Source organism: Melozone crissalis, unplaced genomic scaffold, assembly GCF_028551555.1.
Source record: "Melozone crissalis strain CALT ecotype California unplaced genomic scaffold, PUWL_Pcris_2 ptg000120l_1, whole genome shotgun sequence".
Classification (NCBI taxonomy): domain Eukaryota; kingdom Metazoa; phylum Chordata; class Aves; order Passeriformes; family Passerellidae; genus Melozone; species Melozone crissalis.
The window spans coordinates 3,042,392-3,069,754 of record NW_026535896.1 but is presented as its reverse complement, the minus strand read 5'-3'; the positions used below and the strand labels follow the sequence as shown (position 1 = coordinate 3,069,754).

Below are 27,363 nucleotides of genomic sequence, written 5' to 3'. Positions count from 1 at the left end.
TGTGAGGAGCTGCTGCTCCCCTCCTGAAGGAAATGAGGGTGCAGCTCTGGGGGTCTCACAGAGGACTCCCCTCCTATCTCCAGCTCCCTCTGCACTTGTGGATATAATTTATCTCCGGGGGGGATGACATACACACACATTGACATATACACATCATTGACGTACATTATTTCCCCCTCTCTTTTCCCGGGATTTTGGGAGTATTTTTGGGAGTATTCTGTATTTCAGGATGAGGCTCTGGGTGCCCCCCCGGGAGGGCACAGAGGGGTCCAAGGGTGCCGTGACTGATGGGCACCAATCCCCCACACCTCAAATTGAGCTGGGGCGGGCAGAGCCGCGCAGGTGTTCGCGCTCCTGCTTTGGGTGCCCCGTTGAGGCGGCGGCAGCTCCGGGAGGGGGGCGAGCATCACCTGAGGCAGGAGCATCACCTGAGGCAGGAGCAGCCCCAGCGCACCCTCACCGCACCCTCACCCCCCGGGTGCGCGGCGCTTTGGGGAGGGGGCGATGCGCGCTCGTTCCTCCCCGCTGCGCGCAAGTTACTCCCCCTTTCCCCGGCACTTGGGCTCCCTCCCTCCCCTCCCTTCCCCCCCCCGCTCCAAAAGCCGGGCTGCGCCGCCGAGGCTCCGCCAGTGAAGGCAGCGCTGCCGGGGGAGGGAGGAGCTGGGGGGGCGGCGATGGAGCGGAGCCGGCGGGCGGCGGCCTGAAGCCCCCGCCGGCAGCGGCAGCGGAGCCCGAGCCCGAGCCCACCCTGAGGAATGAGCGCTCTCCAGGCTGACCTGCTCCTGCTGCTGCTCGGCTGCCTCCTGCTCAGCCACGGTAGGACCCCGCACTTTGCGAGCGGGGCGGACCCGGGGGGCTCCCCGGCTCGGGGTGGGGTGCGGGGGCTGCTGTGGGGAGAAGGTGCGGGGGAGAGAGAGAGGGAGGATTGCAGAGTTGTTCCCCTCCTGCATCCCCGCCGAGGCGGCTTACCGTTCTTTCCTTTAAAAATAAGCGAAAAATCTTTAGTATGCAAATGAGTGCTTTCTGTTCCAGCTCGGTAAATTGGATCGTGTTTGTGTGTGTAAACACGGCTTGGCTGAGTAACAGCCCCCCCTGGCCCCCATCGCCGCCCGGTGCTTCCCCCGGTGCAGGAGGGCGATGGATGCTCAGTTTCGGTGCGGCGGAGGAGCCGCTCGGGCTGGCGGCAGCGGCTCCAGCCCGGAGACCCGAGCCTGCGGCTGTGCAGCGGGGCTGGGGAGCGATTTGTGCCGGGGGGTGCGAGGAAGGAGAGTTGTTCCAATGCGGGCAGCCCGGGGGAGGTGGGCACCCCGCGGGGGTGTCACAGCCCCAGTGCCACCTCCCCACGGCGCGGGCAGCAGCGTGGGCATCGCAGGAATTCACCCCGCAACTTTACAACCTGCTTCATTCCCACGCAAAAAAAATAAAATTAAAAAAAAATATTTAAAAAGAAGGATTTGTGAAGGGGGTGCGTTTTGGGAAGCTGCATCTGGCATGCTGCTGTGTGCCTGCTCCCTGGACTATCTGTCACCTGTGGAGAACGCTGAGCTGCAGCCAGACCCCGGCTTCGCCTCTGTGCTGCTCATCCCCCCCAACGCCGGTGTCAAATCCCATCTGTGTCACGCCGCCGTGGTCCCCACGCCAGCTTTTGTGAGGGTACGGCTTGGGGATGCTTGGGAAAAAAAAGAAAAAGGGATAAAAAAACCCCAAACCCACGCAGCCAGTCCATCTGTTGATTAAATGAAGGATAAAACTTTTGGAGAGAGTAGTGCTTCTCCACGGGCAGCTGGTTTTTTGCTCAGCCAGACATCAGTGCTGAACATCCCCCACCATACGCTGGGTTTCACCCTAGTCCCCGAGCAGGGACGCCTTGTTTGTGGTGTCTGTGCTCCTGGTTATCCTTCCCTCCTCTTTTCCTGGGCTCGGATGTGATGCTGGGCTCCTACACTGTCCTCCCTTCCCCTTTTCTCTTCCCCTCACTCTCTGCTTGTACTAATATTCCTTCGGGAAGAAAGCTGTGTTTGCATTTGCCTTTGCTGCTGCACAAAAGAAACCCACTGTGTCCTCCGTGTGGGTTTCTGGCTGAACAAATCTGAACTCTCCTGGTACAGCAGGGCAGCGTGGAGCCGGGCACGGCAGCGATTTGGGAGCTGCTCCGGCCTCCCTGCATCCCTCCCTGCTCACACGGACCCCATCAGTCCCTGCAGGTCAAATGGCACTTTGCTAGCGGGCTGGAGAAGTTTGTGAGCAGGATCCAGCCGGGATTTGTTGGGTTCTCCCCCCGCTCCTTCCTTTTGCAGCCATGATTTTAATGTGGGTTAATGCACTTTTTAATAGCGCTGGCGCTGGGAAGCCACGGCGGCACCTCGGCTCTGCTGCCTGAGCTCAGCTGGTTCATCTCCTGCAGGATCGTGGTACCTGCTTATTCACGCCGGGTTAGGAGGCACAGAGAGTGCCTTGCAGAGCGTTTTCTCCGCTGGTTTCTCCCACAGGATGAGCCAGGAGTGTTTCTGTGGAGTTGCCGCTCTCCGTGTGTGACAAAGGCGCCGTCGGCAGCGCCGTGGCTCTTCCCGTGGGGTGAAACCATGCAGGGGATCCCTAACAGGATTTAATGCACGGGATTCCTGCAGCCACACGGTGCTGAGGGGCAGGAAAGGCCTGGGTGCAGGTGCTGAAGCTGATTTTCCAGCAGATGTTGTGTTTGCCTCCCCTCGAGCAGTGTCCAGATGTGGTGGCACTGGCTGGCTGTGACAAAGGTGTCCCTAAGGTGTGGAGATGGGACACCCCATTTACCTGTTTTAGGGGGGATGGGACACCCCATTTACCTGTTTCAGGAGGGATGGGACACTGTGTGGGCACCCACAGGAACAGCCCTGCCCTGCCCAGGAGGTGCTGGTGGTCCAAAACTCACTTCAAGGGACAACCTAAATCGCTTGGCTCTGCCCTTCAGGAGTTTCAGGAGCTCCTTTTTGTGCAGGGCTGTGTTTTCTTGTCAAAGGGGTTTGAAGGGATTTGCCGTCATTAAATCCCCCCAAGCCAAGGGCAGCAGGGCTGGAAGGATCACCTGTGTTGAAAACCTCACTTGGGATGTCTGGTCTGGACAGTACTTAACAAAAAAATCTCCTTATCCCAAACCTCCCCAAAAGGACATTTTCCATCACGGGATTTGTACACCTGTGCCCTTGGGTTTGTATTTCATGGGCATCCCGGTGATATCCTGGCATCCTGCTGTTCCTGCAGCCCATGCAGGCTGGAATTTGGGCTTCCAATGCAGCTGGCAGGAGGAGAAGCTGCTCTTTGCTCCTGTCTGGGGCTGTGCTGCACCTGGGCATGGCTCAGCCTGCGGGGGGAGGAGGATCTGTCCCACAGCTCACTGCTCCAGAGGACCTGGGCAGAACCAATTGTCTTCCCTGGAGCATCCTCTGTTCTTTGCCCCGTGTAAATTATCTGAAGCAGCCTGTGCTGGCTCCTTCTGAGAGTTGGTGGGTCAGTACTCCAGGGTGGGTTTGCCCTGGTACCACTCACTCTTCCACCCCCTCCAGGCTGCCAGGGCCAGGTTTTGGTGAGAGAGAGAGAACGTCCTAGCACTAGTGGCCTCCTGTGGAGATGGGATGTGTGGGACCCTTGGTGGGAAGGAAGTGCTGCTGCCATGGATCTGCCTGCCTGGGGAATAACTCACCCATCCCTCCCCTGCTGCAGTGCCAGCCAAACTGGGGGAGGCTGGAAACAACTGGGGGAGGCTGGAAACAACTGGGGAAGGTGTCTCAGTGTGGGAGCTGGGGCTGTGGGGAGAGCAGCACTGAAGATGCACCTACAGCCACCCCCTCCTCTCACTGACCTGTACGAGGTGGATTTGGCAGCATCTTAAATTTACCTTGGATGGGAAGATTTCTGCATGTCTAGGGCTCTCTTTCCAAAGGCATGTTTGCTTTCCCTCGGGGTGATGAATACCGAGTTCTCTGGGTGTTGCAGGGTATGTTTTTCTCCTTCACAGTTCACTTGGTTCCTCTCTGGAAGCAAATGCTTTACAATCTTCTGTCAGAGGGGCCCGTTAGCAGCAGCAGTGGCTCAACTTCCCACTGGCTCAGCAGCAGCCCCCAGGTGGAGAAGGGTGAAATTATGCTGATGAGAGAAACCAGGCCAATTCCACCCACCAACACTGATTAGGAGCAAGAGATGAGGATTTTCACATCTTGGGGGCGGTTAGTGGGTGATGGGGAGGAAAAGTACAAGGTTTGGGGTGCTGGGAGTGTGTGTGTGCAAGAGCTGGAGCACTTGCGGGGTTTTTGTGTCTCACAATCACAAGTCTGTCATTTAAAAGCCTGGAAATCTGTGGCTGTGGTCCCTGTTCCATGTTAATTCCTCCTGCCATGTGGGGAGCAGGGCAGCTTTGCCAGGAGTGTGTTGGGCTGTTCCCTAAGGCCAGCAGGACAGAGTCAGCCCTGGGAGCTGTTCAGGAAATACCAGGAGTGGCAGCACCCAGTGAGATATAAAAAATGATGGTGAGGAAGAGCTCCTGAAGCCCAAGAGGTCACACCTCAGGATATTCTGTGGTTCTGTGAACTGGAAATGGCTGAGAAGAAGACAGAGGTGGTTTGGAAAGTGCTTTGTGAGGCGCTGCTGCTGGAAAGGTGCAGGCTTGGCTGGGGCAATGCATTCACAACTGGGCTGCATGGGAAAGAAACTGAAATAAGCCTCAAGATAAAACTGGTGTGGTCCAGTCTGTGCTGTCCCAAAGGCATGGGGCAGAATTGCCTCGTCCAACACCTGCTTTAACACAATTTAGGTTTCCCATCTCCCATCTGCACCTCCTGCAGCGAGAGCCACGTGAGGACCACTGATGACTTTGCTCAAATCAGCTTTTCTTGCAAGGTTTCAGCTCTCAGAAAAGCACAGGAGGGAGGAGCTGGGGTTTTGCTCAGGTGCCCTGTGCCAGAGGGAGGGGAGCTGGGCAGATGTTCCTCCTCAGATGTTCCTCCTCAGAGCTAACACCACGTCACCACCAGCCTCCCCCTGCCAAGGTTAAGCAGAGGTGCCCAGGCAGTTTATGCACAGCACATCTCAGGCTGATGTCAATTATTTCTGTGCTTTCCTGTTGGTTTAGGGGACACCAACTGGAGTCTGAACGTGCCTAGAAATCCCTGACAGGTTCCCAGCACCGCGTGTCACTGGCTCCAGCCGCTCTGTAGTCGGACTGCAAACGTCAGGATAAAAAAGCTCCGTGCTCTTCTTTCTTTTGTATCTGTAAATAAAGGGGGGAGAGGCCAATTTGCCCCTTAGGTTGTGAGCTGGCTGAGGATCAAGGGCTTTGAATAAACTGTTTTCTTCCTGTGAGCAGCCTGTGATGGAGAGTGTGGCTGCTCCAAAGCTCTGATTTAATGATCGGCTTTGCGAGTTTGTACAGTGCTGGGTGCAGGGGGCTTTATGGAAATGCTGCTGGAGAATTGGCTTTACATCACTTCCAGAATCTTTCCAGTAGGATTAAACAGCTTCTATTTATTTATTTATTTACTTTAAAACCCAGCAAATTTATACCAACAATTGCTGAAGGCCCTAATTTATCTTCTGTTCAGGAGCAATACGAGTCTTTCCTTTGGCTTCATTGAGAGCCACCTCTGGCCAAAGAGAGCGACAGAGCCACAGTGACCATGTACAAGCTTATTGTATAAATCAATAGGTAGTGAAACAAATTGGTTGTAAATCAGTCTCTTATTTGCTGAGATTTAAGGCCTTCGGTGGAGCTGTGAGTTTCTGAGGCGGTCTGCCCTGCCTTCAGGGCTGGCACATGGCCTGGCTTTTGCAGGGATGTGGGAACCCAGTACTCATTTCAAACGTGCCAGGAGATGTGCAGGGTTTCCTGGCTGGGAAGAAATAAAGTTTAAAACCTGTGCTCGTCCTTCCAGGCAAAGGTTGAGCAGCAGGATCCTGGTGCTGCTCAGATCTCGGGGGTTTCCATTCCCCCACTGCACCTCATGGCACATCTGTACTCCAGACCGCTCAAGGGGGAAGAGGAAAGTATCCATTTCTGAATTGTGCCTTGTGGTAGGACAGAGAAAATGCTGGGATTTGGTCTTGGAAACGGTGGCCTAACAGATGTCCTGGTTCAATATGCCCTTTGAGTGTAGCCCAGCCTGTTTATTCATTGCCTGGCTGGCAAGACCCACACTCGAGTGTTTGCCTTTCCCTGGTGGCAGCAGCAGCCTCCAAAGTGGAGCAAAGGAGCTGGAGGTCACTTGGCTGTTACATGGCTCTTCCTTTTACCGACTTGCATTAAACAGCTTAAATCTAAATGTGCTTTTAGTGCCTGTGAGCGATGGGCTCTGGGCGTCCTGCCTCGGGTAGTGTCACATGCTGGGGAAGTGGGAGGTGGAACACTCGCATTGTTAAATTCAGATGCTAACTTGGGGATAAGATCTTGTCTTAATGTGTTCATTCAACGCCCCCACTCGCAACAAAAGCTACAGCAGCTCTTGGTCTGCTGCATTTGGGGTGGAGCAGGATGTAATTGGTTTTTGAGGGCTTTGCCATAACTGCTGCTCATTAACCATTGATGCAGGCACGGTCAGACTTTCAACTCGGATAATAGATGCTGTCTTTTGTTTGCAATTACTTTGCTTTGGGTGGAATTGCCTCGCAGGTTTCACATGTGTGTGGTCGTGTGGTGGCTAATTCACCTCCTCAGGGCTGCTGGATTTATGTTCTGGGCTCTAGGGCTGTCATGCTCAATATGAGGCAGAGGCAGTGCTGAACGCCCTGCCTGGCTGGGCCGAGGCTGGGAGGATGTTCAGCACCTCCTGAATGTTTTAGGAGCCTTCTGGGTGAGCATCCCCAACGCTGTGGGAGGGGAAATAATGGAGAAAATGTTCAATAATGTGGTTTTTCTGAGGAGCTGTGCCCAGCAGGACACACACTGCAGGTGAGAGAAGCCCTGCTAATTATGATATATGCACCAATGGTGGAAGGGATCAACTCCTCAAACTTCCCCATGGATGATGATCAGTCTTTGTGCTGTGGGCCTATATAAGCATGGAATGTAAGTGAGTGGAAGAAGCCACAGGGTTTGGAGTCCCACCTTGCATTTTGGGCAGGTTGTCATTAACCTTATATCACCTAACTTGTTAAAAGGTCAGAAAGGAAAGGCCTAATTCTGATGGTGGAAGGGATGAGCTCCTCAAACTTCCCCATGGATGAGGGATCAATCTTTGAGCAGTGGGCCCTATATAAGCACAGAATATAAGTGAGTGGAAGAAGTTACAGGGTTTGGAGTCCCATCTTGTATTTTGGGCAGCTTATCATTAACCTTACATCACCTAACTCGTTAAAAGGTCAGAAAGGAAAGGCCTGATTCCCTCTCAGGTCCTGTTGTCCCGTCCCTCTCCCACCCCCAGCATAAATGAGTATTCAAGCAGTCTGCTGCCAGTCAGTGAATGTCAATATTGGATAAGTGTTTCCTTTATATCACTGCAATTTAGCATAAGCTGCTTGGAAACAAATGTCTTCCATAAGCATGAGGTGTTTCAGTAAGTACACAGTCAACATTACTATGAGGATTAAATAAATGTCAGCCCCACTTGTATGCTCAGCAGCGAGTTAAGACAGCCGAACTTGCATAATGGCCAGCACGGCAGGAACAGCAGCAGGGATTTTGAGAGTCTCTGGAAAAAGTGGGATGGAAGGAGCTGCTTTGGATGGATCTGAAGCCCCTGGATCAGGAGGGGATGTGGAGACAGGTGCAGAAGCTCCTTAGAGCAGGGGTAGCTGATGATGGGAAGGAATCCTTTCTATGGGGGTGGTGAGACTCTGGCACAGAGGAGCTGTGCCCTGTCCCTGGGCGTGCCAGGGTGGATGGGAACCTGAGCAACCTGGGATAGTGAATGTCACTCCTGGCCATGGGATGGAATGAGATGCATTCACCATTCTGATTCTGTGGTGTGGAGTGCAAAGAGATGCATGGAGCTTCCTTCTGGACAACCAGGCCTGCTCATTCTTTGGTGCTGGCTGCAAACCAAAGATGAAAATGTGGTTTGGCCAATATTGGCTGGGTCTGGTGAGGCTGCTGGCCCAGGAGGAGCAGGACCATCCTGCAGATCTGCCCAGTGCTTGCCTGGATCTGCCTCTGCCTTTCCCAGTGCTAACTGGGAGTTGTTGGCTGAAGCTGGTGAGGCCAAGGATGAGGCTCAGCTGTCACTGCCGTGTGACAAACTGTGAGCCCTGATTCAGCTCCAGCTCAAGGCTTCCCAGAGCCACAGAGATGAGGAAAGGGTGGCACTGGTCCATGCTGGCAGTGCTGTGGGGCCTGAAGGTGCTGCAGGGAGATGGTCATCTCTGGCTGCTCTGCCTTCAGGTGTTGGGTGGGAGTTTCTCTCTGCCCAACAGGAAAAGGCCTCTGGCTTCTCTAAAGCGATTTAAACCCAGCCAGCACATGGAGATGTTGCTGAGGCAGCCAAGGCTTGAATCTTTCCCTCAAGCTGTGTCTGCAGGAAAACCCTGCTCTTCCCCACTCCTTGCTTTGCATCTTTACCTGTCACCCCGAGGTGTCACTCGGTGCTCTCTCGGTCAGGCTGTGACAAGTTCTGCCAGCGAGGAGAAAGCCCAGTGAGCGCGGTGGGGGCTGAGCTGGCTGTGCTTCCATCCCAACCATGCAGAACCGCTGCTCTCTCCCCAGCTGGCAAGGCGCTGACTGAAGCCACTTGTTCCCAGCTGCACAAAAATAACCGGAGACAAAATCGTTATCACTCACATGAGCCTTATCAGCTCCTCTGATGTCTGTGGCTGTCTCTGCCCTGCGAGAACTGGTTCCCCTCGGAGTGTGTGTGTTTAGTGCCCGTTCCAGGTGATCTCAGCTTTCCCGAGGATTTTCACCTCCTCACCTGCGCGGTTCCAGCGCTGGAGGAGCAGGGCAGGACACGGGGATGTCCTGGAGCGCCGGGGGTGCATGGGGAGGGAATGCCCGAGGGTTGTGGCCCGATCCAGGTCACCTGGAGGGAATGCCCGAGTGTTGTGGCCCGCAGGTCACCTGGAGGGAATGCCCGAGTGTCCTGGCCCCAAACCCACTCACCTGGAGGGAATATCTGAGTGTTGTGGCCCGATCCAGGTCACCTGGAGGGAATGCCCGAGTGTTGTGGCCCGGTCCCGGTCACCTGGCTGGAATACCCGAGTATTGTGGCCCCGAACAGGTCACCTGGAGGGAATGCCCGAGTGTTGTGTCTCCGATCCCGGTCACCTGGCGGAGCCAGGCAGGTCTCACCCTCAGTGTTGCCGTTCAGCCTGGCGGTGGCAGCAGCTGCGCTCGCATGGAGGAGCCGAGCGCTCCGCTCGCACCTGCCTGTGTCACCTCCTCGCAAAGGGACAAGGTGACCGCGGGGCTCCGGGGGTGCTGAGGGCACCGAGCCTGGCCTGGAGCTCCGCAGCTACGGCCAGTCCCTCGGAATGGAGAGGGTGTTTGGGTGCTGGGCTGGGAGGAGAGCTGGGACCCTCTGAAGGTGCCACCCCCATGCAGAGTTGGACGCTTGAGGTGACCCTGCCTGGAGCACACCGTGTGTGAGAGCCGCGGGCTGCTCTGCAGGGGAAGGGCCAGGGGATGGGAGGCTGTCACAGACATCTTTAACGAAAAATCCTTTCCTTAGGATTTTTCCTCCTGAGAAGCTGAGAGACCTCCAGAACAAAATGTAGACAACGGTTATCTGCTGCTGTGGAATGCAACAGGTGCATCTGTGATTGGGCTCATGTGGTTGTTTCTAATTCATGGCCAATCACAGTCAGCTGGCTTGGACTCTCTGTCTGAGCCACAAACCTTTGTTATCATTCCTTCTTTTTCTATTCTTATCTAACCTTCTGATGAAATCCTTTCTTCTATTCTTTTAGTATAGTTTTAATATAATATGTATCATAAAATAATAAATCAAGCCTTTTGAAACATGGAGTCAGATCCTCGTCTCTTCCCTCATCCTCGGATCCCTGTGAATAGTCACAGAGGGGAGTTGGGGCTGCCTGACCAAACTCTGAGCCCCCCACAGCAATAAATGCACCCAAGGGGTCTCTCCCCTCCATGAGCAGCTCCACCCCTCTGTGGATCCTGTGGGATACCCTGCAGCAGGGAATGGCTGCTGCTCCTGGTCTGTTCCTGCTCCCTCCCCTGAGCTAATCCCCGGAGTGTGATTCAACACTCGCCTCTTTTCCTTCTGGCTGTGTCTTTAATAAGCCAGGAGTGACGGGGCCACCCCCCATCCTCCACAAGTGCCTGAGAAACAGAACCAACAGATGCTAAAATTAGGCACAGCTGTTTGCAGCATTTTGTCCTCCTGATCACAGAGTCTGACACTGTCTGTGCTTATTCCTCATCTTGTCCAGACACTGAAAAGGTTTAAGATATCAAAGCTTGGAGTGGCTGTAAATTAACTCTTTCTGTCTGAGCTGAAGCTTGGCTTACTTATGGTAGATTTCTTGTGCTTGTCTTTATTTGCCCTTCTAGTAATGGGAATTGCCAGGGAACAAGACAGGGTCTTCTCTCTGTACTTGGGAGACCGCACTGCTGGTTTGGGCTGTTCAGGAGCTTCCCCATCAGGGACCAGGGGAACATCTTTGGTCCTGCTGTCCCTCAGCCTTTATGTGCCTAAACCCTGTCCTATGTTCACCCTGTTCACCCACCCCAGCATCCAAACCCTGTTCTGTGTGCTGCTTGGACAACCTCTGCAGCCCAACTCAGCCTCTAAAGTTGTCCCAGTCCAGCCCCACATCCTGGCCATGGTTATCTGCTCCTGCTTTGGTGATGTGGAAGATTTTCTGGGCATTTTTGGTACACATAGGCTGTGTGTTCATGGTTTGGGTGTCGAGGTGGGTGTCACCCCAGGGCTGCTCTCTCCCTTCCTGCCAGGTGTGTTTGGCCTGGCAGCGGCTGTAGGGAGCATTTTGGGAGGAGGTGCCCGTCTCTGTCACCTGCCACCCCTTGGAAAACATCCGTTCCCCTCCACTGGGGTGGCACCAAAGTGGAGCTGTAGCACTCTGGAAAGGGCAGCAGGAGGGATTTCATGGCAGAGCAGAAATGTCTTTTCTGTCAAGCCTGGAGCAGTGTACATGTCCCTGCTGACAGATCTGCGCTGATGGCAGCAGCACAGCTCTGGGGCTGCCTGTGTCGGGGTCTGCACGGGGTTGTGAGTCTGAGGGGTCTTTTCTGTCTCTGTCTCTCTCTCCCGAGGCAGCGGCGCCTGCTGAAGATTCCTCTTGCTCCGGTCATGCTTAAAATGATAATGTTGGTTTAAGATAGACACTTGTGATAAACCAGGGAACACGGCGCCCTTTGAAATCCTCAAAGCTCTCTCTCATCAAGAGGGCTGGCTGGAAAGGCAGAGCCAGAGCATTCCAGGCTGTTCACATTGCCACAGTTCCGTGCTAACCTGCTCCTAAGGATGCTGTGCCTCAAAGAGCTGCCACCTCCACCCTCCTCCCCTCCTGGTGTCTGCCACACCTGGGCAGCATCTCTGTGCAGCTTCCTCTGGCCTCCCCAAACTGCCTCTTTTCACTCTCAATGTGCTGAAAGCAAACCAGGAGGGGAAGTGCTAAAAAAAGGCTGATTTTCCCTGGGGAGGAGTAGGGGTGGTAGGGAAGAGTGAAACATCTCAAGGAAAAGCACCACGAGCAAGTGCCAAGGGGTTGACATCCCTTGGTGATGTCTTTGCAGGGGAGGTTGGAGCAAACCTTTCATCCAGCACTGTGATTTTTCCCTGCAGCAGGGAGGTTTCTCCCCGTGGTTTGGCTTTATCCCAAGGATAGACAGAAATCTGTGCAGTGCTTTAACCCCTGCAAGTTTCTGCTGACTCGAGCAGATCGGAGTTGTTGTCCCAGTGGGAGCATCTTGTTCAAAATCAGGAAGAAAAGTTGAACTTTTGAAACTTTTAGAGCACGAAACATCCAAGAGTTAGTGATTGGAGACTTGGAAGTAGACTTGGCAAAATACCACGTTTTGATATCTGAAATTTTAACATGGAGTGTAGGAAGGGTTTTTTGCACAAAGGATATTGAGTATCCCTGTGGTGGGTGAAGGGGAAACTGTTGTAAAAATCATTTGTCTGCTGATTGCTGGTTTTTCTCTGGGACTTGGAAATGGATTTCAGGTCTCTTCTTGCCTTTGGCCTGGCCAGTGAGCCACCGTGGTGGCTCTCTGAACATCCCAATTTGTCACAGGATATTGAATTCTAAACCAGTGTTAATCTGATCTGTGTGTCTGTAAAGCATCTTGTGTTGGGTTTGATAAAATTAGGTTTTATTGTCTAACACAGTTTATTTCTCTTGGTCTGCTTGCGTGCTTTTATTGCCTGTTCTGCTCTGCACCACGAGCCATCGTGTGCCAGCATCTGCCTCACTTGCACAGCTCTGAAAGCACCTTAAAACCAGCCCCTAATTATTGGAAATATGGAAAGACTCTGAGGGTGCCAATGATATCAGTCTGGCACTGGTGCATTGAGCAGGTAAAGAAAGGACCTAAGAGGCAATTGAAGAGATTGATGGGCAGTAATGGGGATAATTGTAATTTTTGTCCTGTGTTTTTAATAAAGTGATTGACGACAGGCACAGCTGGAGCCCCCGTGCGGAGACCAAGAGATGCAGTTAAATTACAGAGGCTTCTTAACTTAATGAGGCCAGGTAATAAAAACGAGGCATAATGAGCAAGGTATAATAGTACTATTATGCTTAGAGTGCTCTCACCCAGGGCTGAGCAGGGAGAGCTTGGGATGAGCTCACTGCAGGAAGGACTTTCCTCCCTGGGGAAGGATCTGGAATGGAAACCTGGGAAGGATACTGGGTGATCCCACTGGGAGGAAGGGCTTTCCTTACTGGGGAAGGATCAGCAGTGGGAGACTTGGAAAGAATGCTGGGTGATCCTACTGGAAGGAAGGGCTTTCCTTATTGGAGAAAATGAAGGGTGGGAGACTTGGGAAGGCTGTTGGGTGATCATAGTGGGAGGAAGGGCTTCCCTTACTGGGGAAGATCAGGAGTGGGAAACCTGGGAAGGATACTGGGTGATCCTACTGGGAGGAAGGGCTTTCCTTACTGGGCAAGATGAAGAGTGGAGACTGGGAAAGAATGCTGGGTGATCCTACTGCGAGGAAAGGCTTTCCTCCCTGTGGAAGGATCAGGAGTGGGAGACTTGAGAAGGCTGTTGGGTGATCATGCTGGGAGGAAGGGCTTTCCTTACTGGGAAAATATCAGGAGTGGGAAGAATTTTGGGTGATCCCATTGGGAGGAAGAACTTTGCTCTCTGGGACGGATAAGGAGTGGGAGACTTGGGAAGGATATTGGGTGATTCCCACTGGGAGGAAGGGCTTTCCTTACTGAGGAAATATCAGGAGTGGGAAGAATATTGGGTGATCTCACTGGGAGGAAGCATTTTCCTTACTGGGGAATATGAGGAGTGGGAAACCTGGGAAGGATATCAGATGGCCAAGTGCTAGCCCAGGACTGAATGAACACGTGGAGCACCAGAAATGGTTGATCCCCTCTGCGTTTCTGGTTGTATTTGTGAGGTTTGGGGCAGCTCTGTTCCAGGTTTTATTCACTTCTTGTAACCCCATGTGGCCCTTGCTGCTACACAGATGGCATGGCCAGAGGGTCAGACTTTGTGACTGAAGGAAAAGCAGTGGAAATGTGAAATGCAACAGCCTGGAGGGAGGATGTGCAGGGAGTTGGTGGATGGGCTCAGGAAGGTTGGTCAGGGCTGTACCAGGCTCATGCCACACCTTGGTTTGGAGGCTTGGCAGGGAGGCTGAGCAGCTGGATTGGGACCTTGGTGGGGGTGGAGATGGGAAGAGGATTAGTGTCTGCAGAGCAGTTGGGTGTCTGCTGCTGCTAAATGTGGTTAAACTTGAGCGACTCCTAATCTAATAATGAAAGGAAGAGAAATAAGTGTTCTCAGTGATGCATGCCCCTCACGGTAAGTACTAATTGAAAACAGATATTTACTTTAAAATGAAAATGTAATACGATAATGGTGGGTTGAGAATTTCACACACGTAGGAGGGAGAGATGAACATGCACAGCCTCCCATCTGCTCTGCCTGGGCTTGGAGTGTCCCTGGGAGCAGGATCTCCCACACCACCGCCTGGACAAAGGGCCTGGGGGCTTGGGCTGGAGCAGAGCTCAGCCTTACTCAGCTAAAATCAGCTTCACTGGGGGTCTCTTGAGCTGACCTTGGTCTGCAGAGAACCTTCCAAGCTGCGCTTCTGTCTTTCCTCACACCTTGCAGAGCCTTCCCAGCCAAATCTCCATGGGAAGGAGAGGTGGGGTAGACTGGGGGAGCATCACCTCCCTTGTCACTGAGATGGGGACAGTGGTGGTGACCCCTTCCTGATGGTCTCTGCTGCTTGAGACGCCCCTTGCTGCCCCTTTCTGGCTGTCTTGACCCATTTCCCTGGCTTGGTGGGTGGACCTGGCTAATGCTGCCTTTTGGGGGCTGCTGAGGAGTGCTGGGGACACCTTTGCTCTCTCAGGCCAATCTAAATGGATGCTGATCCCTTGGGGAAACCCTTGGCTATGAGTGCAGAGACTACAGCCCCTGTTGGTGTCTGTCTGTCCTCCCCTCGTCTCCCTGAGCCACTTTCCAGCCATTGCTCCAGAGCTGGGGTCAGGATGCTTTTCCAAGTGCTTGGGGTCAGGATGCTTTCCCAAGTGTTTGGAGTCAGGATGCTTTTCCAAGTGTTTGTAACAAAGCTCAGTGCAGCGTGACTGGTGCCCATTAAAGGATCCTCCCGAACAGGAGCCCCCCCAGCGCTGGAATCTTCTGAGGGAAGTAGCCTGGCCCTAATCCCTTTGTGCAGAGTTCCTGCTTGTTTCTTCCTATGGGTGCATTTGTATAATTTGCATTTTGCATTCTGATCATATGCATAGAATTCAAATTGAAATGGGGCTTGAATACATTTGCATGCTAATGAGGCAGTGGCTTTATTTATTTATTTGGAGCCCTCTCAAGCAGGCAGCCGTGTGTTGGGGAGCAGCTCATGCAGCTGTCCTGCTGACAGAGCTCTGTGGCTGCCGAGGAGCCTCAGCTCTGTCCCAAGACTCATTTGCCCTCTGTGCCCTAGCAGGTGAGGCTGGTGCGCTCTGGTGGGGAGATCAACAGTTCCAGCCCCCTGCACTACCCAGAGATGCCTCTTTAGGTCATCCTGGTGTCCATTGGGTGTGGGTGAGACATTTCTATGTTAGGCTTGGGTGCAGCCAGCACGAGCACTGATGGTGACTGCAGAGCTCCAGGGCAGAACAACCAGAGCCTGTCCCCATTCTCTCCTTGACTTTGGGGTGCTGCCCACAGCTCCCTGTGCTCCTCCTCTCTGTTATGGGGCTGGTAGTGCTGGCACCTGCCCCTGGGATGAGCCCTGGGCTGTGCTGCCCATCCATCCCCAGCTGCCCTTGGTGCTGCTGTGCTCCCTCAGCAGGAGCCTCCCAGCCTCTTGCAAAGCAATAGTGAAGAAAGTTTGGAAATGTTGAGAAGGAGAAACCAAAAGCTGGGAGAAAATCAGTTCCCCAAACTCCGCAGCATTACTGGGAGGAGAGAGAGAGAAAGACACCAGAGCCCGTGAGTTGCAGCACGGAGTCCCTTTGTGCCCCACAGACACACCCAGGGCACAGCTCTGTGCCAGCCTTTCCATGCCAGCCCTCCCTCCCCAGTGACTCCTGCTGCAGCTGAGCTCCTGGCTGGCACAGGGAGCACTGGCCAAGCCAGGGCTCCTGAAATGGCAGCAGGAATTGGGTCACATTGCCGTGCCCCAGGAGAGGGAGTTTCTCTCAGAGCAGTCTGGCTTCCAGTTATTATTTTATAGAGGATGTTAGAGGTTGATAAGGGAGCTGTTCTGACTGCCAGTGGGGCTTATTTGGGGCTTATTGTGTGCTCCAGTTTGTATTTTAATATAGTCAAAGGTGACTTACAACTTTAATATTAATTTTAAAACCGATTGCTCGAGTTGGTTTTTTATCTACGTTAAACCAGATTAATCTCAGCCTCCCTTGATCCTGTTGGTAGCTTTTCTCTCCCTGGCTGGAGCCACACGTGGTCTGTGTTGCACCAACAAAAGCTGAGGAGGAAGATGTTTTTGTGGCAATAAATAATTGTCGCAGGGCTGCTTTTCTTCCAGAGAAATCTCGTCTCTACGAGCTCAACAATGGCATCAGTGGGAGCTCTTGCTTTTGTCCAAGGCTCTCCTCCTGAGCGTGCAGAGCGGGGCTTTGCTGAACAACACCTGGCTTTGTGCTTCCCATAGAAAGCTCCTCCCTGCTGTTGTGTTTCTCCCTGGCTTTCCAGGCACTCCAGAATCCGTCTCCTCCTGTGCTGCTTTGTGCTCCAGCTTTACAATTCCTGGCACACTGGCTCTGCTGCTCGCTGGATATTTTGTGCCCACAATATTCTGTGGGTAGGGGAGGTGGCCTTGGGACAGCAGGCTGTGTGGAGCTGAGGTTGGATCCTTGTCCTGTTTTTGGCTCCTTGAGCACCCTTGGGCAAGGCTGGAGGAGCCAAGAGCAGCCAGAGCTTGGTGATGTTCTGCCTCTGGGTGCTGAATTCCTGGTGGTCTGGGCACTTGTTGGTACTTTGAGTAAATGTCACACCTCTTAAGGTGGCCATTTAGGTACCCAAAACTGAGCTGCTCTCAGCAAAATTCAGCATTAAGCTGCCCCAAGTGCAGGCTGGTGCTCTCCAGCAGTTTTCCAGGCAACCCCAGAAGGGTTTGACTTGGAAGAGACCATAAAGCCCACCCAGTTCCATTCCCTGCCACAGGCCCAGACACCTCACTAGACCAGGCTGCTCTAAGCCCTGTCCAAGCTGGCCCTGAACACTTCCAGGGATGAGGAATCCCAAATTATGTGGTTTAAGTGAATCCCCTTGACTTGACTGTTGGATTTGATGACCTTAAAGACCTTTCCAGTCGTAACAATTCCCTGATTCTGTGACATCTGCAGGACACTCAGTGACCAGTTGTGCTGCTGTAGATGCCCTGGATCTCAGAGCATCCTTGTTGGTGCTGCCAGCCTGTGGAGCACTGGGGGGTGCTTGATCTTTGTAGCTGGAAGAAAAGGATCAGAGTCATGGCCCTGGACCCTTGTGGTCATAAAGCTTCATGTGCTGAGCATCAGCCAGGCCAGCCTGGTAGCTGTGGCACCAGTGAAATCACCCAAATGCTGAGTTTACAGTACTCCTGTACCCCTGGGAATGATTGCTGGAATCAAATGCTCTGTAAACAGCCTTTAAATTTTCATGGTTTGTCTGTGGAAAAGCACTTCACTGATGGTCCATGTTCTCCAAAATACCTCCCAAATGCTGCCTGTACAGTTTCTACTGCCAGCCTTACAAAGAGCTGCGTTCCAGAGATTGTTATTCCATGCACAGTGCTGTAAATAAACACGCTGGACTGGTGGGCTGGAATCTGAATGAGCCGAGTGGATCTGACAGTGGCACGTGGGGGGAACTGAGGCACGGGAGGCTCGTGTGACATCCATGAGAGTTGGTGTCACAACCTGGGGGAAAACTGGAGGATTTGTGTGCTATATCTTCCCCTGGTCTGTCTGTTCTGCTGTTTCAGCCCGAGGTGGGGGAGCACCAGGTACCGAGATAAGACAGTGATAAGACTGAAGAGCCACTAAAGGCAAGACTTGACTCCGTGTGAGAACGCGGAGCAGCAGCCGCATAAATCCCATTTGTTTTACATTTCAGGGCTTAATGAGACAGAAATCGCATGGCAATTGTCACATGTGAAGGCAGAGATTGCCGGTTTGCATTTAACTAAAGCAAGCACCGTATGCGGCACGGGGATCCTCACTCCTGCAAACGGCTCAGCACCAATCCTGGCTGGAAACAACCAACCCCCCTGGCAGCCACACCACGTTCTCCTGGAGGGCCCCAGCCTTCCCCAAAATACTCAAATGTCATGTTCTTTGTATAGAGAATGGAAGAGTAGTCTGTGACCGTGTTCACAGGGGTCTTAGGTTGAGGGAAGAGACGAGGATTTGATTCTATGTTTCAGAAGGCTTGATTTATTATTTTATTATATATATTACATTAAAGCTATACTAAAAGAATAGAAGAAAAGTTTTCATCAGAAGGCTAGCTAAGAATAGAATGGCAAAGAATGATAACAAAGGCTTGTGTCTGGGACTCTCTGTCCGAGCCAGCTGACTGTGATTGGCCATTAATTAGAAACATCCAACATGGGCCAATCAAAGATCCACCTGTTGCATTCCACAGCAGCAGATAACCATTGTTTACATTTAGTTCCTGAGGCTTCTCAGCTTCTCAGGAGAAAAAATCCTAACGAAAGGATTTGTCGTAAAAGATCTCTGTGACAGTAGTCAAGTCCACGAACTGAATTCTTTGTGGTTTTTCCAGGACGTGGGTACTGAAAACCTGCTTTCGGAATGATCTCTAGGAAGTTTAATAAGACTGAGGGCAGGTGCTGCAACCCCCAGGATCATCCAGGCTGGGGATGGAGGGATGGAGAGCAGCTCTGGGAGAAGCCCCTGGGGTGCAGGTGGGGGAGAGCTGGACAGGCCCTGGCCCAGAACCCCCCTGTGCTGGGCTGATCCCCAGCCTGGGCAGCAGGGCAGGGGGGGATTCTGCCCCTCTGCCCCCCAGGTGAGACCCCACCTGCAGAGCTGCCCCCAGCTCGGGGCTCCCAGCACAGGGAGGAGCTGGAGCTGCTGGAGGAGCTCAGAGGAGGCCACGGAGATGCTGCAAGGGCTGGAGCCCGTCTGCTCTGGAGCCAGCCTGGGAGAGATGGGGGTGTTTATCTGGAGGGGAAAAACTTTGGGGTGAGTGAACTGCGGCCTTCCAGAGCCTGAAGGGAGTTGACAAGAAGGATGGGGAGAGACTGGGGACAAGGAATGGAGTGGCAGGACAGGGGGAAATGGCCTTTAGCTGAGGGAGGGTAAATTTAGATATTAGGAAGAAGTTGTTCCTGGTGAGGGTGATGAGGACCTGGAATGGATTTCCCAGAGCAGCTGTGGCTGCCCCATCCCTGGCAGTGCCCAAAGCCAGGCTGGATGGGGTTTGGAGCACCCTGGGATAGTGGGAGCTGTCCCTGCCCATGGGGTGGAACTGGATGATCTTTAAAGTCCCTTCCAACCCAAACCATCCCAGCATTGTGTGCCTTGTCCTCCAAGAGGTGGAAACCCTCCTGGAATCATCTCCAAGCTGTGTTAACCATCAAGCTCTCCCTGGTTTGTCACTGCAGACCTGTAGCTCTTTCAGATGAGTTGAACAATAGAAGGATATTAGTGCCAAAAATGCATTAACTCGGGTAACTTCCTTCATCTCGGCTAATTTGTGCCTTCGCTTTCCAGATAATGTTCATAAATTGCTAAAGTAGTACTTTAATATTAACATAAGCTGCAGTCTCTGTGACAACTGTTACAGAATGGGCTGTTTGCAGCTCTGAAATTGATTTTTTTTCTTTTTTGCCCTTGTCTGTCTAAACTGAAAAACTGAAGAAAACGTGCTGTTTTGGGTTAACCAAAAACATGAACAAAAATAATTTTTTCAGGTCAAATAAAACATTTCATTAGCTACAATATGTTATTTTGTTCAGATTTTAAAAACCTTTTTTTAAAGTAAATTAACTTCAGAGGTGCCTTGGGAGTGGGGGGGGAGAATGTCTAAATGTTTCATGTGGAGGAGAAAATGTCTAAATAAACCACTCACTTCTGACACCCACTCCTCCCCTTGTAGGCCAAATGGGTTTGATGGGAATTCATGAATGTCTTTGCTTGACCCACATCTGTGCTGGAATTATTGTGCCGAAGACACAGGGGGAAGAGTTAATGAGTCATTTTTTAATGGGTATCTCAGTAGGTGAGAGAAGGACCGAAATTATCCATTTGAAGGAATAATGGGATCCTGGTTGGGTGACTAAACCCTGCTCTTAATCATCCTGGGGGCGGTGAGGAGGGGAAATTGGGGCTTGGAGCATCCTCATCAGATAAACTGGGGGGGAGCAGTGTTTTGCAGCTGGCCTAGAGCTTTGGAGGGGGATGAAGGATGGAGAGATGGGATGAAAGGAAAAGCTTCTTCCCCCAGATGATGTCAGGCACTGAACAGGGAATAGGCACTGCCAGAGCTCCAGGAACCTTTGGACAATGCTCTCAAGGACAGGGTGGGATTGTTGCATGTCTGGGCAGGGCCAGGAGTTGGATTTGATGACTCTGGTGGTCCTTTCCTAGAGAGGGAGCCAAACCCAGCTGACAATCCCTGGTGTTGATGCTTCCTCATCCCGAGGGGCCCTGTGAGGCTGTGGCTGGTGGTGTGCTGGGTTCCCAAACCCTCCTGGCCACTGTGTTTCACCAGCAGTTCCTTCAGTGTTGGGTCCTCCTGCTGAGTCCGTACCAAGGTAACTGGGACCTTCTCAGTGCGAAAGGAGACTCCCCTTCCCAACATCCCAACTCCTTTGTTCACAGAACCCACAGAATTCACAGGATCACCAGGTTGGAAGAGACCTCAAAGATCATCAAATCCAACCCAGCCCCAACATCTCAACTAAACCCTGGCACCCAGTGCCACATCCAGGCTTTGTTAAACACACCCAGGGATGGGGACTCCACCACCTCCCTGGGCAGCCATTCCAGAACTTTATCACCCTTTCTGTAAAATACTTTTTCCTAATATCCAACCCTGTATTTCCCTTGATGCAGCTTGAGGCTGCTGTAAAGCACTTGGAGAAAACCCTGTTGGGATCTGCTGCTGTGCTGTCTGAAATGTGAAGTGAGCAAAGGTTGGGAAATCATTCTGGTGGGACCTTTGTGGTGTCCAGGTCTTCTGCTGAAGGAGTGCTGTTTTTCTGGGCACATCCATTTGGATGCATCTCCTCCAAGTCAGCACGTGGAGCGCTGGGAAGGCTGTGATCTGTTTTAATGCAGTAATTGAGCAATCGCATTGTTCTGGACATAGCAACTAATGATTTTTTTCTGTATGATAATGCATCTTCATTACTCTGGGGAAATCATTTGCTCCTGTGAAGACAGGCCTCTCATTCCTGGGTTAAGGGGGAAGAGACTAATGGCTTAATTAAAAGGTTGGAGAGAAAAATTCATCTTAACCCTTTTTTTGTGTGTTTGAAGCGTGCTGTGGGTAGAGAGATGCACACGCAGACGTGGCACAGCCTTCATCTCAAAGAGGGTTTGGGACCAGTGGACACAAATTCCAGGTGTTCCATCCATCACCTGTATCTCCCACAAGCCACCTGCCCCCTGGAAAGGGCCAGCCAGGGCCTGAGCTGTGTGTGGTTGTGGCCAAGGCTGAGATTTATTCCGTGTGAAAGGGGAGCGTTATTTAAATCTGCACATTTTGCAGGATGTGAAAGCAGCTCCCCATAATCTACAGCCCTGCTGTCCGCTGGGAACGCTCCATTAGCATCTTTCATTCCTGCAGTTGGATGCTTTGCAGCTCCTTTTAGCAGTGATAATCCAGCAAAGGCCCTGTGTTGTTCACACTGCAATATTTATGGAGCCAGCCTTCCTTTGAATTTCCACGCTGGCTTTGGCCAAAGGCAGAGAGAAAACGCAAACAGTGGCTTTAGAAACGCATAGTCCAGGCTTTGCCCTTGCTGGGATGTAGGGCTTTCCAGAGGCCTGTTTGGAGCTGATTTGGTGTCTTTGGGGAAGGAACAGAAGGGCTGAGTGTGTCTGACAGCAATTGTGCTCTCCCAGCCTCCATCCCATGGGAAATCGTGGTGCAAAGCCCTTTCCTGCAGACAGGTGAACACCCACAAGCAAAGGCAACAGGACCAGTGGGTGACCCACTGGGATTTTCAGCATGCAGAGACCTGCATCCTTCCCTCCAAGCCTTTGAGCAGAGTAATGGCAGTGCAGGGCATCCCTTTGTACACCCCAGAATCATCAAGGCTGGAAGAGATCTCACCATCACCTAATCCCCAGCACCACCACAATCCCTCCTAAAACACATCCCCAAGTGCCACATGCAGAACACTTCCAGAGATGGTGACTTCCCCTCCCTGGCCACTTCCAACACCTGATGAGCAAAGCCATCCTGCAGAGGAGCAGTGCTTTCCCTGGGCTTGTTCTGGGTGAGCCCTTCTCAGGGGGCTCACAGATCTGAGTGATTTTCTGTTGGGATGCAGATGCCAATGGGCATCCACGAGTGTGGGATTCAATCCTCTGAACCTGAGAGAAGCAGAGAAAAGAATGATCCAAACAATTCCTATCTCATTTGCTGCTCCTGTGTTGTGCCAAAGTGGAATGTATTACGGAGGTTGTTAACCCAGAGTGATGGGGTTTTGTTTCCTTGGCCATCAGGGCCAAGCGCGTGTCCAGACTGTGGGTCAGCAGACAGTCACGAGATTCTGGGCAGTTGAGTTGAGTTGGGTCCTTGTGCAGATTCAGTTTAGATGTAGTGTAATATAGTATAGATTAATATAGTATAATAAAGTAATTAATTTGCCTTCTGATGGCATGGAGCCAGATGCATCATTCTTCCCTGCGTCAGGGGTCCTGAATATCACCAATACATGAGGCTGGGTGGAGCTCATGGAGATGGGTTTCCCATTTTTGTTTCTACAGCTGCTGCATGTGGTGTCTCTGCCTTTACCCCGCTCTGCCTGCAGTGCTCTCCCACACTGGAGCACTCCTTCCTGTGCCAGGGAGAGGGCAGGGGGAGCCCCTGGGCACATCCCAAGGGTGCTGCTGGGTTGGTGCTTTGGCTCGTTTGGGTGCCATTTGGCACGGGAGGAGCAGAGCCCCCGGCACACACGTGCCTCTCTCTGCAGCTCCAATCCCCCAGCTCCTCTCTCTTCATTTGACACAATTAAATATTAAAGCCAGTAAACACTTTAGTTCGTCTGCACAGCACTGTCTGCTCAATTATCCCCCTGCAGGGCTGTCAGACTGTGCCAGTTGCTTCCCTGGGTGCTGGCAGCCTTTACCCTCTATGCCAGCATTGCCCCGAGGAGAACCCTGCTCTCCAAACCTCTCTTCCCACCTCTCTGCTGCTCCTCATGCCTTGGGGTTACCTCAGCTATCCCAAGGCAGTATTGGCCTCCCTGAGTCTTTTCAAAGGGCCAGGAGGAGCTGTTTGTTCTTCTAAAGCTGTTTTGCAGGTATTGACTGGGGAATAAAGGGGGAGTTTAGGCAATGGCTGCTTAGAAACCTGTGCATAGAGGTCAGAGCTGTTGTTGTCTGTGAAATGCAGAATGGGTTCTTCATCCCCTGGACCTGCAAGATGCTGCTCCTGCAGTTTGTGTGGATCTGCAGCACCTCAGAAATGCCTCTCTGAAGGTGGTATTTTGCTTCCAAAATACTGGAGTTAAGGCTTCATCTTCTCTGTATCACAATTGTGGTGTGGGGTCACCCCTGCCCCAGTCCTGAGGATGCTCTCCTGGCAACCTAAAACCCTTTTTGTATTTTTATGTGGCCAATGAGATTTTGCTGACAATTGAAGGAAATTGCTGCAGTCCTCCCAGTCAAGCTGAGCTGGTTTGGGGTGTTTTTCTTCATTGCTGTTGCGTTCTTGCCTTTGAGGGCCTTGACATTCAGTAGAGTCCATTTCCAAGAGGGATGGGACAGCAGGATTTTACTGTGGTTTCAAAAGACAGTTTAAGTGCTTGAACTGCTGCCATCCCTGAGTTACACGCCTGACTCTGGCCTTGACTGTGCAGGTTGAATTTCTTGCTCTGATTTTCAAGGCAGCCGGCATTAGCAGCTCGTCTTGTGCCAGACAGATCGCTGGGAGCAGCTAATGGGGTTTCTCTTTTCATTCTCTCAGCAGTGATGTGCATTCCCAGACCTTGGCACCTGAGCTGGGCCCTGGCAATATCAGCAGATATCAGTGAGGAGCCTTGCCTTGCTCCAGGGTGAGATAATCAGCGTAGGCAGAGTTTCACCCCAGCACAAAATTCAGATTGGAATTTTCCCTGGTCTCCATTAAAACTTATTACCCACTGGGGTTACTATTGACCAGGCTTCCTCACCAGTCCGTATTTCCTTCCTGGATCAATAACCTCAGTATTGATTTCAAAACAAGTTGGTATCTTGGAAGTGCAGCCATGCTGGCTCCAGGCTGCTGTGGGAATTCCCCATTGCAGCTCTCCAGGCTTTATCTCTGGGCTGCCCCTTCCCCCAGCAGCAGGATTTGGTGTCTGAAACCCCTCTAGAGATGGGACTTCTGCTGAAGGGAGCAGCCTAGGTTTGTTGTGTCAGGAGTAAAACCCTGCTGTGCTGTGCTGTGATCCCAGCTCTGCATTCAGCTCCCAGGGCTGTGGATCCTCTCTGTCCCTCAGGATGGCGCCCAGCCCTCCACCCTCAGAGGCTGCTGGGTGCACACTGCAGGCACAGGGAGGGAAAACTGCTCCTCTGGGCTTCCATAAATATTTCATGGCATCTCACAGCTCTCTGGGGGAGGCTTTTGGGAGCCTGAGACCTCAGTGACACCTTCTACTGGCACTTTCTGTAATACCCCTCAGCCTGGAGCCATCCTTGGTTATTTATTTTCCCCGCAATGTCTTGCAGGGCAGGAGCTGCTCCTCTCCATGGGATTGTTCTCAGCTGCCTCTGGTTTTCAGAGCTCTTGAATTGACCAGCAAGTGTGACCGTGTTCACAGGGGTTTTTGGATTGGGGAAGAGACGAGGATGTGACTCCATGTTTCAGATGGCTTCGTTTATTATTTTATTATATATATTACATTAAAACTATACTAAAAGAGTAGAAGAACAGGTTTCATCAGAAGGCTGGCTAAGAACAGAATAGCAAAGAATGATAACAAAGGCTTGTGTCTCAGACAGAGAGTCCGAGCCAGCTGACTGTGATTTGCCATTAATTAGAAACAACCACATGAGCCAATCACAGATCCCCTGTTGCATTCCACAGCAGCAGATAACCATTGTTTACATTTTGTTCCTGAGGCGTCTCAGCTTCTCAGGAGGAAAAATCCTAAGGAAAGGATTTTTCATAAAAGTTGTCTGCGACAAGCAAGCTCCTTAGCACATTTTGTCCCCCAGACCAAGGAGATCTCCTGGAACTGCAGTTAATAAAGCACAAATCTCTCCAGGCTTGATGAACCCATTCCTGGGGTGGCTTTTGTGCTGTGTGAGGTGTCTCATAAGAAGCTTTGCTGTTCTGCAGCTCCCCAGATCCTGCAGGCTGAGCTGGCTCAGGAGCAGCTGAGGCACCAGGCAGGATCCCTGATGAAATCTGTTGGGAGTAATGAACCACAGATGACTCTGTTTTCTGAGCTGCTGTTTCTAGAAAGCTGCCAACCACAAAAGTGTGAGGCTAGCCATGGAAAAGAGCTTCCGCGGGGAAGCTGGGAAAGCTGTTGGTGCTGTCAAATGTCTCCGCTTTCAGCCCAAGAGGCTTCTGTCTTTCTGTCGTGGACAAAGTGTCTGTTCCTGTTCTCTCCCTGCTCCTTCCAGATCCTGGGAGGTTTAGTGCAGTTCACGCTTGCAGAGCACTTGGGTAAAGCATTCTTGAAAAGTGCAAAATATTTATTAGTATTTGCATAGCAGCCCCTGACCTGCTGTGAAGAAGCAGCCCTTCAGCTCTTCTGAGTAAATATACCTTCATTAAATAAAACTGCCTGTACTGCTCAGCACCGCTCTGTCTCACCTTCATCTGCTTTTTCATGTGTAAAAAGTCTTAGGAATATTTGACTTTAATGAATTTTGAGCATGCAAAAGGCCTGCCTGGCCCAACAGTGCAGTTTTGACCCTGGTGACAGGAATGAACAGCATCCAGGGGGCTGCTGAGGAATCATTTCCTGAAGGAGTTGCTGAGCACTCTGCTTGGAAGTTCCTTTATGGCTGGAACCCTGCAGAAGGGCAGGGTTGGGGGGTACAGGGCTGGCTCCCAGATTGGTTTGCTGGGAAGATGTTGCAGTGTGATTTCAGGGTTTACCTCAGAACCTCGGGTCCCTCCCCTGAAGATTCCCTCCCAGGTGTATCAGTCACCTCTCCTTTCCCCTCCCTGACCCCTCCCAGCACTGTCTGTCAGTCCTGGCATTCCAGAAGGGAATTGGCAGATCCAAAGGATGCCCTCTACCCCTGGGGGGCATTGGGCCATCCAGGTGTCCTTTGTCCCTTTGTCCCTCCCCTCCTGTCCCTGCTTGGTGGCTCCCTGCCCCTTCCCTGCCCCTCTCCCCGGGGTTCAAAGGAACAGCAACCACGGGCTCAGGGAGTTCTGTTGGAGCTGGTGCTGCATTCAGAGGCCTGTGAGCCAGAATAAAGCTCTGCATCCAAACCCTCCATCAGAACCGACTCCTTTCCTTCACCATCACCTCAAAGCTTCTCCACAGAGGGAAACCTGAGGAGCAGCCCCTGTTATGGGGGGAAGCTCCATCCCAGCACCACCAGAGCTCCTGCAGGCCTGGACTTGTCCCCATGGGCCCAGCTGCAGCCCCCAGCCAGCCCAAAGTGTCTGTGGGGTGAAACACCACACACCCAGCCAGCCCAAAGTGTCTGTGGGGTGAAACACCACACACCCAGCCAGTCCAAAGTGTCTGTGGCGTGAAACACCACACACCCAGCCGGCCCAAAGTGTCTGTGGGGTGAAACAGAGACACTTTTGGAGCAGAATGGAGCCTTTGGATGGACCCTCCTCTGGAGCAGGATGGACCATTTGGAGGAGGATGATTCATGCAGAGCAGGGTGGTCTGTTTAGAGCAGGATGGTTCCTCTGGAGCAGGATGATCCATTTAGAGCAGGATTTTCCCTCACTAGCAGGATGGTCCATCTGGAACAAGATGGAGCAGCCAAAAGTGTCTCTGGGGTGAAACACCACAGTGCTGCTGTTTGGTTCAGCACCAAGGGTGAGCCAAAGGCACATCAGCCAAGGCACATCCAGTTGGGCTATATTGGGAACATTCCAACAGGAAGGTGTGTGGATTGGGGCTGGGCCTGCCTGGGGCTCACAGCCACCCTTCAAAGCTCCTTTGTGCTGCTGCTGCAGAGCTGCTGGGATTGCAGATGGGATGCCAAGGCTTTAGATGCTCTCGGTGGCCCATAAAATCTTCTTGAGCTTTACATGACGTTAAAGCTTGAAGAGGCACTATTTAAAGCAGAGTGTTTTCACAAGTGCTTGAGGTTGGCTTAATGCTGCTCTTGTTGCAGCTAAGCCCAGTTCAAACAAACTTTGTTCAGCGCTGAGCACACTCTGGAAATATTCCCCTCTCCCCCACCCCCAGAGGAAGGCAGGCAGATATTTGTGTTAGAAGAGTCTCTGTACAGCTCAGAGGCTCCAGCCATTTCCAGGCTGACTGGAAATGGGGAGGACAGAAGGCACTGGCCATGATCCACCAGCTTTCCAGCCTTGGCAGAAATGGTAAATAGGCTGCCAGGTAATGCTGGGTGTTAAGAGGGGATTTCTGCTTTATAATTCATTGAGCAGCTTAC

General features: G+C 52.2%; 1 protein-coding gene across 3 annotated transcripts in view; it reads left to right on the top strand.

The window, feature by feature from the left end:
• The first annotated feature begins 606 nt into the window (after positions 1-606).
• The window catches only part of KIRREL3 (kirre like nephrin family adhesion molecule 3), a 412,349-nt gene continuing 385,592 nt past the window's right edge, over positions 607-27,363 (top strand). For all 3 annotated transcript variants that reach the window (XM_054293001.1, XM_054293000.1, XM_054292999.1), the window contains exon 1: positions 607-816. In XM_054293001.1, coding sequence (XP_054148976.1) covers positions 756-816 — 61 coding nt within the window. In that variant the 5' untranslated portion in view covers positions 607-755. The remainder of the gene's footprint in view (positions 817-27,363) is intronic.